Source organism: Coenobita brevimanus, chromosome 85, assembly GCF_032717465.1.
Source record: "Coenobita brevimanus isolate Jiangsu-jjx chromosome 85, ASM3271746v2, whole genome shotgun sequence".
In the NCBI taxonomy this organism is placed as follows: Eukaryota; Metazoa; Arthropoda; class Malacostraca; order Decapoda; family Coenobitidae; genus Coenobita; species Coenobita brevimanus.
The window spans coordinates 12,378,594-12,392,814 of record NC_137038.1 but is presented as its reverse complement, the minus strand read 5'-3'; the positions used below and the strand labels follow the sequence as shown (position 1 = coordinate 12,392,814).

General features: G+C 43.6%; 1 protein-coding gene across 1 annotated transcript in view; it reads left to right on the top strand.

Moving 5' to 3' along the window:
* The window catches only part of Vti1a (Vesicle transport through interaction with t-SNAREs 1a), a 175,624-nt gene that overhangs the window by 143,687 nt on the left and 17,716 nt on the right, over positions 1-14,221 (top strand). The window contains exon 4 of the mRNA XM_080280631.1: positions 10,034-10,245. Coding sequence (XP_080136757.1) covers positions 10,034-10,245 — 212 coding nt within the window. The remainder of the gene's footprint in view (positions 1-10,033; positions 10,246-14,221) is intronic.

The following is a 14,221-nucleotide window of genomic DNA, read 5'->3' as shown; positions in this document are numbered from 1 at the left end:
ATAATAACATATTGTAGGGATTTAAAAATTTAGCAGAAAAAATATCAACGAATGTATTAATGTACAAAACTTTATTAACTGAAGATTCCAGTTCACTTAATATTAATAAACGAATAATTATTACTGTAATTTCACGTTTTTGACAACTGAAACTGAAATCAATGCAGTTATTATTTTTCCTCTACCATAATACTGTAGATTGAAATAATAACACTAAAAAAAAAAAGTAGTGTTGTGCTTAAGTAAATTGAGATGGGGTAGTGGGGGGTTAAATGGTGGGGTTGTCATCTAGGAGATCGACATCCAACTCTGCCTCCTCGGTGCCATGCCCCCTTCCGCTGTCTCCCCTCACCACTCTCTTTTCCTATCCCTTTCTACCTTTTTCCACTTCTCCACACACTTCTGACACTTACGAGAGGTTATAGGCACCACCTCCTCACTGTAACTATGTGATGAACTCATCTTGTCACCCCCCCTTTAACTCCAATAACAACTGCTCATCTTGTCACCAATAATCCACGATAAATGGGGTAAAAATCCATACGTAATAATTATACACCTCAGTGAACACGGGAGGGAAGCCTCACCAGCACACCGGGCGGGCCTCACGCTTGCTAATTGGCTGCTTTGGGGAAGTGGCAGAGAGTGAGATTGCTGATTGGTTTGGGCTGTGTGGCTTAGATGCCTGCCTGCTCTAATTTGTTCGCCTGGCAGCATGGACAAACCCACGTGACTTTGAGCCCCTCTACCACTGTCCAGAAGGCCGAATCTTGTATGGCAACCAGTGCTGTCACTGAGAAGAGGGTTAAGCCTGTTGTCTCCCCTACCTAACTCAAAACCAGTATATTGGTGGGGATGCCCCTGTGGCTCTAGACGCCTCATATATATATACAGTACCCTCTCGTCCAACACGCGTTAGTCCAGCACGATTCGGGTCCAGCACAGAGAGCAATTAATTAGTGTTATTTAGTACGATTTAACTACTGCAACACGAGTGTGTTAGCATAACACGCACAGAGCTTTGAGAAGTGGGTGAAATCCGCAGAGTTCACCTCTAGCACGATCACCCCCGGTCCAACACGGTCATACTGGACATTCCCATGATGATGATAGCCAATGAAAACTTCTGATCAAGTAGCCTTCCCCGCCTGCTATCGTGACGTGATCGTGATGCCGCCCAATTAAAAACGCTTCTGGTGTCATGTGATGTTTTGTTTAATTTTCTCCCGCCACAGCGCCACTCAGTCGCATAATTGCATTGGAAGGTGCTTTTTTCTTGCTGCATTTTCTGCCCTTGTTACTGCATTTTACCCTGCTCACGATGCCTAGGAAGCCTTCTGAGAACCCCAAGAAGCATCGGCACCTCCCTCAGGCCACCAAGCTAGAAAGCATCGAGAGGAAGAAGAAAGGGGAGAGGAAAGTTGGCATTGCCAAGGCCTATGACATGAATGAAGCCAATGTGATCATTATAAAAAACTTAAGACAAGATCCTGGCAGCCGAAGGCTATCACACGGCACTTCATACCAGGTTTGCCGAGGATACGATGGTAAATCGGAACGGTAACGTGGTAAAATTGCCGACGATACCACGGGCATTTGGAATTCATCTGGATGGATTCCTGCCGAGCATACGACGGGGAAAACAGTGTGACCAAAACCGAGGTGACTCGACAGAGAATGTATCGTACTACAGCATTGAACATTTAGCCTGACACTGAATACATATTAATATTTTAGAATAAATATCAATCGTTTTGAAACCCTTCTCATCGGCGTGCGTACCAGTTTATAAACAAAGTTGCTTCTCCTTATTCTCTACCGAGTCAGCAACAGCGATCACTTTCCACAGTCACGAGACGGGGCTCTGGCAACAGTGTGAGAAGCATGCACTTTGCCGAGGATTACAGTGCTAGGACAGGCAGAAGCAGGACCTTCCATGGCTGTGGACGAAGATAGTGATTCTGAGTGTGATTTATAAGGATTTATGAGGGAGGTTGAGGAGGAGCAACAGCCATTACCCGCTAGTGACGCCAGCAGCCATCCTCCGGGGACCCAGTAGGACTACCTACAGCCTTGGATACCACCTTCCATTCCCAGCAAGCCCACCAACACTATCCTAAAAGGTTAGTTATCATTCATAGCACAGTACCATTTATTATAATTACAATAGTACCAATATATGTATAGGTATATGGTAGGTATTTTGGGTGACTTTTCTGAGGGTTGCTGACATAATTCATTTTTCCCCATAAGCTCTATTGTTAGTCCAACACGTTTTTGGTCCAACACGTGACCCATGCATGACAATATTACCGTGCTGGATGCGAGGGTACTGTATATATATATACATGTACTGTATACAGTACATCCCCCTAGTACCTGAGTATATGGGCGGCAGAGGACGTCGCGTGCTAGGAATTCGCATACTGTGAGTACATAAACTTAAGGGAAAAATTACATATGGGTGGCACCCCCCTTCATGGGCAACCCTTGAGACGCCTTTCTGACGTAAGTATTGTACTCTACAGGGAAACTGTCTAAGACATATTACCTAAGATAAAGTAAACCAACAAGATTATGGCTTTACTAGGTAAATCAACAAGGATATGGCTTAACTAAACCAACAAGAATATGGCTGCTCACCTTTACCCAAGAGGACAACAGGTGTGATGGAGGTAAGAAGAGGATCCGAGGCAGGATGAGGCACCTAGCATGCATCTCCTGCATCACCCACCACACCACCCGACACACCACCTTCCTCACCACTTTCAACACTTTCACTACCTAATGCACTCACTTCATTCATAAACCCTTCAAAGTCTATTTCTGACACCTCAGACATCAAATCAGCCTCTTGATCCTCCTCAGGATATGACTTCTGATGTTGAAGGGAGTGATTCCTCACTTTGTTCAAGCCGAAGGTAACGGGTGATGAGTGTTTGCTTCCGTCTGTTTACTTCCGGGTTGTACTTGTCAGTGTAGTAGCGGAAGGTTTTGTCCATTGAAGACATCATCTCCTCCACTCGCAACTGAGAACGTTCAGTGTCCTTGAATTCTTCCTTGAATTTATCAAGGGCACACAGTACCAGGCTGATCTCGTCATGGTCAAATCTTCACTCTCCATCACGGGTGTTGCTGCCTTTTCTGCTGCGATCTCCTGCTGTGCGTTGGCCTCGTCCACTCGCTGCACAATTTCCTGGGGATCCTGCTCTGCTGCTGCTGAATGTAAACCCCTGATCTCCTCCAGCGAGACAGCATGAAACCCGTGCACAGCTTATGGACTTGTGAGAGTGGCTGCCTCAGCAGCAGGCAGGGACTGAAAGCCACTTCCCAGTGCAATTTCACACAGGTGTGGTACAAGGAGGCACCAAGCATGGTTAATTGTTGCAGTGGTTATATCTGCCAAAGAGGACAACAAGAGAGTGATGGCATCCTTGAGGTTGAATTACTGCCAAAAAGCCATAATAGTCTTCTCAGTAGTTGAGGTTGGTTGTGCAGGTGCTGTGCGTGGTGAGGATGAAGTGGGTGAAGGGGATGGCGAGTCCAAATCATGCTTGGCGTCCATGACATCACTCCCAACTGTGTTCAGATCAAGAATTGCCTGCAGTTCCTCACAGCTGTTGGTCTTGTTGTGGAGGTGAGTGTAGAGGCGTTGGTGGTATAGCTGCTTGACCGTTGCAATCATCTTCTGGTCTAGCGGTTGGATGAGAGAAGTCGTTCTTGGGGGCAGAGAAACGATCTTGCATTCCAGGTTGAGGTCTGCTAGCCAGGTTGGATGACTTGGGGCATTGTTGAGGATGAGAAGCACCTTGAAGGGGATGCCAAGTTCCCGGGATTTTGCCGTGGCATCAGGGATGAAATGCCACAACAGCCACTCGGAAATGATGCTACTCGTCATCCAGCCATTGGAGTTGCTGTACCAGTATACCCCGCTGTCATCCATGCAGTGAAGATTCTTGTAACATCTGGGGTGTGCTGCGGTATGCACCACAACAGGATGCATCTTGTGTGAGCCTGATAAGTTTACGGCAAACATGACTGTTATTCTGCTCTTGTCGATTTTTCTGCCTTGGGCCTGGCGCTGGTGCTTACTGATATAAGTACACTTCGGCATAGCCTTGTAGTATAGGGCTGTTTCATCAGTGTTATAAATTTGGTCCCTGCTGTAACCGCCCTCGTCAATTATCCCTTTTTGAATGGCTGGATAATCCCTGGCCGCCATTTCATCCGCTGATGCACGCTTCCCCGTGAGGCAAATGTGACGTAGCTCCTTCCTCTTCAGAAAGCAGCATTGCCATCCCATGGAGGCTTTAAATGGTTTCTTTACAGCAAGCTTCAGAGCTGCAACTTTATAGAAAATCTTAGCCTGGTCCCTGATGTAGTGCCCGTTCAGTGGAATTCCTTCCTTCTCCTTCCTCAGGATAAATGTAGCCAGGTACTGCTCCATAAGAATTATAGCCTGGTTGGTCAGCCTGTTTCTCCCGTCCAATGCCGCCATCCAATATGTCTTCATAGTCTTCTTTATGACCTCCCTGTTAGCCCATATAGTTCGCACGGACGATTCTGCCAGGCCTAGTTCCTTGCCAATGGCCGTGTTACCCTTCCCACTCTCCTTCTTCCTAATGACTTGCATCTTCATGGCATGGATGATGCACTTCTTCTTCCTGGAGGAGGGGGCAGACATGCTGGCTCACAAAAAAAATAGCCTCAGAGTACACAGGGACATACCTGGAAAAGTGAGTGTACCATCTGTGCGCGTGTGTTTCCTCTGCAGTGACTCTCACCACCCTCCAAGCGGCGCATATGGGCATCATGTGACGAGTGAGCAGCATTGACGTCTCGAGGTGGGCGGAGCGTAGGTAACCATTATCGCTTCTTTGGGGGGCAATGTCGCGTACTCGGGATAACCCCGGATTTGGGCCACTTTTCGCTGCCCGTCTTGCTTACAAGGAGTTCAATTTGTGTACTGTACTAATAAAAAATACACTAAAATTTAAAAGAAAATAGGTCCTTGCATACAAGGGGGATCGCGTACTCGGAACTCGCGTCCTGTGGGAATACATATATATATATATATATATATACATACACACACACACACACAGTAATCCCTCCACTATCCGACGTAATAGAGCCAAAGGCTTGTCCGGAAAGTGGTCCTGTCTGGATAGTGGGCAATAGCCTCCTTCACTCTTTTATGTCCCTTATTGGTGTGAATATGTAGTGTCTTAGGTGCCATGCACATGCAGTAGGGAGGTGTTTTTCTGAGTTAGGCTAGGTTAGGGTCCATAACTACCAGTCCAGGAGCCAGGGACTTGTATGTACCCAGAATATTTAATATTGTATAAACCTACCTCAAAAACCTCATTTTATGGTTCTTTTGCATTTATTTCAGTCTTTTATATCACTTATTGGTGTGATTTGGGTCTTAAATAGGTGCTATGCATGTCCAGAGGGAGTTGTATAGGTGTTTTTCTGAGTTAGAGTCCATAAACTGCAAAAAAAAAAAAAAAAAAAATCCCGCCCATAATTTGAACTTGGCGCGCATGGCGCGGGACAGCTTTGTTGTGGTGCGTCATTCCTTTGACGTCCGCTAGAGTGCCCCTGCATCCTCCCCACTTTCCGCCCCATGAGAAGCGTAGGAGCCCAGGGCCAGGCAGTTGGTCCTGACATTTAAGATGAGAGTGACCAGCCTCACTCATCCATGAGTGGCATTACGTGAGCAGTCAACCCCAACCACCCCTCAGATATAAACCTTCACCGCCTCAATCCGATTGGAGCACAATAATTACCCACTAAACCACCAGGTGCCAAAATTTGGTTATATGGTTACCACCCAGCGTAGTAAATGGTTTCCTGGTGTACAGGAAACCATTTGGCTTGTCACTCAGTGTAGAGTCACCCATATGCAGAAGGAAGAGGAAAGAATGAAGGAATGAAAGACAGAAGAGGGAGTGTAAAGTCATCCGTAGGCAGAAGGATGAGGAAAGAAAGAAGGAAAGAAAGATAGAAGAAGATGGAAGGAAAGAAAGATGGAGGAGAAGACAGGGCAGACACCTGAAAGCAGCACTACATTGAGTAAGTGGATGGTGAGCGCGTGCAAGTAGCGTAATTATCAAGTAATATGGACTGGTCACTGGTGCAACACGATTTGATGAGAGTTGACTGATGATTGATGGCGCAGGCTGGTGATGAGTGAGTGACACCTGATGGCCGGTATACATTGCCACAATAGTTTATTTTTCTTGCCAATTCTGCCACATGTACGCCTACATTTCCACAGGTAATTCTAACTTGTTCATTACATACACCTATTAGTAGTGGAGTTTCCCATTTCGAAGATAATGTGTCATAAGGTGCATAAAAAGATTGAAAATTTCGCAGAGCAGCAAACGTTTCTTGCTTCTTTTCCTGCCTCCTTTCGTCACTTGTCCGGGTGCCAACGGCTCCCTGTGCATTAATTCGAATATCTGTCTTGCACCTAAAGTAAATTAAATCTTAAAAAGTATGTGTATACAACACTTTTTACACAAAATTGCATATTTTTTCAGTTCTCCAAGTATGTGACATACCAAGTATTACACCCTGAATTAAACAAGTGTTCAACATTTAAGATTCGCAGTCTATCCTCGAACACACGTAGAAATTTCGGGGGGGGGGGGGGAGTGCGTGCCCCTGTGGCTCCCCCCTGGCTGCGCCATTGATCACATCCCTAACATAGAACGACAATTGCCTCTATAGAAACTGCAACAGCCAGTCTCTCGTCACCTTTTTCATTATTTAGGGACCTGCGAGTAGTGTACCAAAGTCAAGAACATTTGCCCCCTTCAGCGCCTTCCCCCTCCCTGCCCCTGATGATTGATGATTTTATTTGGCAAAAGAGTGACCACTCTCAGAGGGTAGGTTGAAGGAGGCTGCATCTTATGCCCTTCATTGTATAGAAGTATTAGCAAAGCTGAATAGCACTGTCTAGTGGCAGAGTACATGAAAAATTATATCCTTGTATTGAAGGAGCTAAGGGTGAATGACTAGCTGACATATCTGGTGGCATTATTTGAGTATGCTGTTCAACTGTCCCACGGAAAGTCAAGAGTTATGTAAACAAGACACAAGACCATCACCCACACTGATGCTTTATGTATCTAGACCCCAGGTGTTAAATTTTGCAATACAGTACTGTGTATCTTGAAAAAATATAATATGAAACCGATTAGGGTGTCCTATACAGTGCAGAATACATTAACCTCTTAAACTCAGAGGGGCTCTTAAGATAGAGAAAATTTTTGACCAGATAAAGATACTGTACAAAGTACATCCGGGCTGAAGGGATTATTAGCGATTGTTTTCCTGTCCACCAGGAAACCATTTACTATGATGGGTAGTAACCATATAATCAAATTATGGTGCCTGGTGGTTTAGTGGGTAATTAAGGCACTCCAATCAGATTGAGCCTGTGCAGGTTTATATCCAAGGGATGGTTGGGGTTTATTGCTCATGTAATGCCACTCAGGGATGATTGAGGCTGGTCACTATCATCTTAAATGTCAGGACCAACTTACCTAGCCCCGGGCTCCTACACTCCTCATGGGGCAACGTAGGATTGGGTGATGGATGGATGGATGGATGTTTCTGATCCCATCAAACAGAAGGATCTCTCTCAGTCTGAATAAAATTCACTGGTGTGAGCCAGAAGAAATACAGTAACCCTTCCATTTGCACTGCCAATGTATTATTGAATTTTACCCTGCATATGGTACCATTGAAACTCATATGATATGGTTGATTGGTTTAGTGAAATCCAAAGTTTCCCATAGGAGGACCTGATCATGCCTGACATTCAATGTAGTAACCATACAACCTCTAGGAACATCATTGGACATAAAAGTGAGGTAATTAGAGTGTACAAAGTGGTAAGTAAGTGGTGATAATACCATGATGGGCGTATCAGGCTCACATTGGGCACATACATACTTGTACACCACTTTCTTAGTTTTCAGCAGCACTTGATTCTTCACATACAAGTGCTTCTCAATATCCTGGCCACCTGCTAGTTGCACAACTTATTTGGTTTTGTTCTTACATACGATGCAAACAGTAAATTTATTAATGTCGTACCTCCTAGTAGTGTTAATCACACTCTTTGGCATCAAACCTTTGCAGTATCTCTTTTATTCATTCTAGTGACATGGGAACCCACCTCCTCTGATAGCTGGTGCAGAGTGGCTGGAAGCCACTGCATGTCAGTAAGCACTGTCAAGATAACTCAGGATGGGGATCACATGGAATATTCATGTGAGTGGACCAGGAGTCAAGGTCGAGTGGCTGAGACAGAGGGGGAGAGAGAGGGAAGAGGATGCCGAGTACACATGTGCAGGAGACATGTTGATATATGACTGTGAGAGACCTTCAGGTGTTGGTACCCGGCAGCCTATTTTAGGGGCCGATTTCTGACATATTACCACGTATCGATTATGGATAGGGTTCATCTATCTGCTGAAATAGTGTTTAGCTCATATAGAACCTGTGCAGATGGCGGAATTACTGTACGTGATGTGTCCTTGGGTTGAGAGGTTGTCAGTTCAGTACAGTTTAGAGGTGCATGATAAACCATAATACGGCCTTTGACAGAGTCCCTAGAGAGGTGGTGAAGTGGGCAGTGAGAAAGCTTGGCTTGGAGGAGTGGCTGGTTAGGGTGGTTATGGCCATGTATGTGGGTGCTCACACCCAGGTGAGAGTGAATGGAGATTTGAGCGATGAGTTTTCCGTGAATGTTGGTGTGCATCAGGGGTCAGTCTTGAGTCCCATGTTGTTTATCATGGTACTTGAAGCCCTTTCACGTGACTTTAGAAACGGACTCCCGTGGGAGTTGTTGTATGCTGATGATGTGATGTTGATTGCAGAGAATGAAAGGGAGGCGGAGGAAAGGTTTAGGAAGTGGAGAGATGGTATGGGGCAAAAGGGTTTAAGGGTAAATGCAGATAAAACAAAAGTGATGATATCTAGGGTTGGTGGCGGTACTGTCAAAGACGAGGGAGAGTGGCCATGTGCAGTTTGCCACAAGGGCGTGGGAAGTAATTCCATCTTGTGCGGTGTGTGTGATAAATGGGTGCATAAGAGATGTAGTGGTAACAGAGGTAGACTGCGAGATAATGCTGATTTTATGTGTACGGCGTGCCAGGGTGAGCAGGTGGAGATCGTCAGACGTGAAAGGATTGAACTTGCTGGTGAATCTCTTGAGTGTGTGGAAGAGTTTTGTTATTTGGGAGACATGTTGTGTGCTGGAGGTGGGGCTGGAGCTAGCTCTGTGGCTAGGGTGAGAAGTGGTTGGAAGAAGTTCAGGGAGCTCTTGCCTCTCCTGACATTGAGAGGGCTCTGCCTGCGTGCTAAGGGGTCTTTGTATGCAGCATGTGTTAGGAATGTAATGCTGTATGGCAGTGAGACCTGGGCAGTGAAGGAGGAAGACATTCGCCGGCTCAGACGTACAGAAATGACAATGATTAGGTGGATGTGCAGTGCGTCCCTGCGTCCAAGGCCTGGAGGGGCTGGGTTTACAATGGAAGAGTTGAGAGGTAGGATGGGACTGGAGTGTATTGGTGTTGTGATGAGGAGAGGTAGATTGAGGTGGTTTGGACATGTGGAGAGGATGGGGGATGATAATTGGGTGAGGAAGGTGAGAAGTGTTAATATTGAGGGTGGGGTTATGAGGGGTAGACCGAGAAAGACATGGGACGAGGCCATTAAGTGTGACCTTAGGGTTAAGGGACTGAACAGGGAGGCTGCAATGGATCGTGCAGTGTGGAGAGCCACCATTAGGTGACCAAGGCTGACACATGCAAGCATGTTGGAGCCTTTAAAAACGAAAACAAAACGAAACGAGTACACTGAGGGAAAATATGAAACTGAATAGGGTGTCTTGCAAAGCTTATTTCCAGTACATGACAGTCTTCGAGTGTTTTGGCTGCTTGGTAATTTAAATAGTGTGGCAATCCAATTAGGGGATATATAAAGGGCTGCTACAGTCTTCTTTTTGCAGCAAGCATGCGAGCAGAGTTACTTGAAGGAGCTGGGTTAAGTACAGGAGAGGAGCAGCGTCAGTCCCTGCTAGACAACACAGAGAAACTAGAGCGCACATCAGCACGCCTTGCACAAGGTCATCGTGTTGCATTGGAGACAGAACACATCGGAGCACAGATACTAAATGACTTACACTCCCAGAGACAGACCATCAGCCAGGCAAGAACAAGGGTGAGTGTCATCCCAGCATTTGATTATTTCTCTCTTTTTTTTTTTTTTTTTACATCTTACTGGCATGAAGGAGATAATAATGCTATCCATTTATTCCTTGCATGTCAAAAAACGTTACTGAAAGGGGCAGGACTGGGACATAGACTCTCTCTTCTTTGTGCTGCCATAAGGATAAGACAACCATATTTACTCACCATCCATGTACGATCGCCCAAATAAGAGATGACTCGTTTTTTTAAAGTTTAGGATAAAAGTCTCTGGGTCTGGCAGTGCTTTTTTTTTTTTCTCTCTCTAAATAAAGTAATAGGGGTTGGATAACTTGCCAACTCTGCAGATATAATGTATAGCATAAAAAACTAATCTTGCAAAAATAAAAGTACAGTAAGGCTTAATATTTGTTTTTATTTTTTTAGATCAATAACAATACAGTAATTAAATAGTAAGTGACATCTGCTACGTTACCACCTGTTGTCAGGACTCACACTAGGCACACTCTCATTACGTCAGTCATTATCATGCCAAGGAGGAGAGTGTGTGTTTCAGCCTACGTCATGATCCCCGCCCTCCCTCCTTTTATTTATTTTTAATTTTTTTAACTCCTTTTAGCTTCAGTTTTCTTCATTGTCACTTGCTTTTAACCATCACCCTCTCCCTGGTTAGTTCTTTCATGAGACTGCCCTAGCTATTTTTTTAAATGTTGGTATTTCATCTTGTGATTAATAATGACAAGTTGTTCCACAACAGTTGTGCTGGTTTCACTAACTTCGATAGATATTCTTCTCTCTTGCCTTTTGTTACTGCACTGTTGCAATGTTGTATTATTATTTTTGCAGTAATTTTTCATTAACCATCACAAGCTTAATACCCTGCAGTTAATGCCAGTATATACGCTATTACACAATGTATGAATCCACGAAATTTACAGGTAAAAAATAATTAGAGACAAACTTTATTTAATGCTAACTAGTAAACATAATAATAGCAAGTTACTCAACAGAATTTCCAATCTGTTTACCTTTGTGTGTGTGTGTGTGTGTTCTTACCTAATTGTATCTTAACAGGAATGAGTCAAGCTCGTACTGTCCCGTGTATGAAATCACTTTTATCATACATATCCTTAAATTTATGAACTGTTTTGGCACATCCTATTTTGTTTGGTAGTGCATTCCACTGATCAATTGCCCTATTTGGGAAACTGGATTTCCTTAAGTCTTTATTACCTCTCTTTTTATGCAGTTTTTTGCAGTGTCCTCTTGCTGATGCTTCCCCATAGGTTATATACTCATTTATGTCTATTTTCTCTTTCCCTGAGATGCATTGATATGGCATAATCATGTCTCCTCTTTTCCTTCTCTCCTGTAGTGATGGCAGATTCAATTTTTCTAGTCTGTCTTTGTAGCTTAGATCCCTTAAGCTTGGTACCCACCTTGTAGTGGCCCTTTGAACTTTATCAGTCTTATCAATGTGTTTCTTGAGATGAGGATGCATGACTACTGATGCATACTCCAGGGTTGGTGTGATGAATGATGTTATTTTCTTTCTCAGCACGTCTTCATTTATGTATGTAAATGCCATTCTCATGTTAGCAAGCAGTGTATACATGTTCCGTACCTTCTCGCTGATGTGGTCAGTCGGAGATACTCTGTTATTGATAATCACTCCTAGGTCCTTCTCTCTTTGTGATATGTGTGGGTTTTACTTCCTAACTTATAATCACAATCCTGTCTTTTTCCACTTTTACCAGACTTAATTATATGACACTTGTCCACATAGAATTCCATTTGCCATTTATCGCACCATTCATGCGGTTTATTTAAGCAGTTTATTTAAGTCTTCTTGTAGTTCTCTACAGTAGCCTGTGTTAATAATTCTCCTTTGTATTTTGCATCATCAGCAAACATATTTAGATAGCTTCCATTTCCAGTGTTACTATCTGTGTCATTGATATACACTAAAAACATAATTGGTGCCAGCACTGAGCCCTGTGGAACTCTGCTAGTCACTTCCCTCCATGATGAGTAATTTCGCTTTAGCACTGTTCTCATTGCCCTTTTTCTGAGAAAACTGTGCATCCAACAGTACAGGTTGCCTTGGATTCCTCCTTGATGGTAGTTTCCATAAAAGTCTTTGGTGCAGTACTCTGTCAAATGCTTTCTTGAAATCTAGATAGATACTGTCCACCCATCCATCTCTTTTCTGTAATGTTTCTGTAACTCTATCATGGTAGCTTAATAGATTAGTAACTCATGATTTTCCCCTTCTATAATCAGACTGCCTTTCTGTTATCATACTGTGTTCTTCTAGATGGTTTACCCAAACTTTTCTTATCAACTTTTCTGATATCTTACTTACAACACTGCATAGTGATACTGGTCGGTAGTTGAGTGGATTTTGTCTGGTCCCCTTCTTGAATAGGGGAACAATGTTTGCTTTCTTCCAAATATCAGGTAGTTTACCTTGACCCAAGGATTCCTTGAATATTAAATATATTGGTTTACTTAACTCTTTTACACATTCATGTAGCACCCAACATGAAATTTCATCAGGACCATTTGCTTTTCCTTTGTTTAATTTACTTAACTCATCTTGTATTTCACACGTTCGTTTTTAAAGGCTCCAACATGCTTGCATGTGTCGGCCTTGGTCACCTAATGGCGGCTCTCCATGCTGCACGATCCATTGCAGCCTCCCTGTTCAGTCCCTTAACCCTAAGGTCACACTTAATGACCTCGTCCCATGTCTTTCTCGGTCTACCCCTCATAACCCCACCCCCAATATTAACACTTCTCACCTTCCTCACCCAACTATCATCCCCCATCCTCTCCACATGTCCAAACCACCTCAATCTACCTCTCCTCATCACAACACCAATACACTCCAGTCCCATCCTACCTCTCAACTCTTCCATTGTAAACCCAGCCCCTCCAGGCCTTGGACGTAGGGACGCACTGCACATCCACCTAATCATTGTCATTTCTGTACGTCTGAGCCGGCGAATGTCTTCCTCCTTCACTGCCCAGGTCTCACTGCCATACAGCATTACACTCCTAACACACGCTGCATACAAAGACCCCTTAGCACGAAGGGAGAGCCCCCTCAATGTCAGGAGAGGCAAGAGCTCCCTGAACTTCTTCCAACCACTTCTCACCCTAGCCACAGAGCTAGCTCCAGCCCCACCTCCAGCACACAACATGTCTCCTAAATAACAAAACTCTTCCACACACTCAAGAGATTCACCAGCAAGTTCAATTCTTTGTTTTTCAGATATTTGTATATCTGGTAATATGTGTGGGCATGCTTGTTCCATATCATATCTTGCAAAATTATTTTCTTATGTAAAAACTGATTGGAAATTTTTACTTAGTCTTCACAAATATCTTTCTCTTGTGTGTAGATGATCCCTTCGTCTGTAATGGACTGTATTTTATCTTTAACTTTGGTTTTGCTTGGGATGTAGCTGTAAAATAGCTTCAGTTGATCACTACTTTTATTTATAATGTCTTCCTCAAACTGTCTTTGGGCATTTCCCCTTATCCTTGTATAATCATTTCTTGCCTGTTTGTAGTCATTGCATGCCCTCTCACTATTTTGTCTTCTGTATCTATTCCACAACAAATCTTTTTCTTTTGATTTTTTACTCTCTGTATTATTTTGATTTTTTACATTCTGTATTAAACCATTTCTTTCTTTTCTTTTCTGCATCTTTGTGCTGTGGGATGTAATTTTGGACTCCTGTTTCATAAAGTTCCATTTCTGAAATAATCCATAATTCTCTCATGGTTAACAAGTGTACATCCCATTTCACTAGCCTTTGTTCTCAGTGAATTTACCCCAGCTGATAGATCATCTATTGTTGTGGCTTTTCTTTTTAATTCTTTATTAATTCCTCATTTTTTTCCATCTGTCTGTGTAGTTCATTTTTTATTTCTTCAATTTCCATTTGAAAAGATCTTTCTAGTCTATTCACTTTCATAAG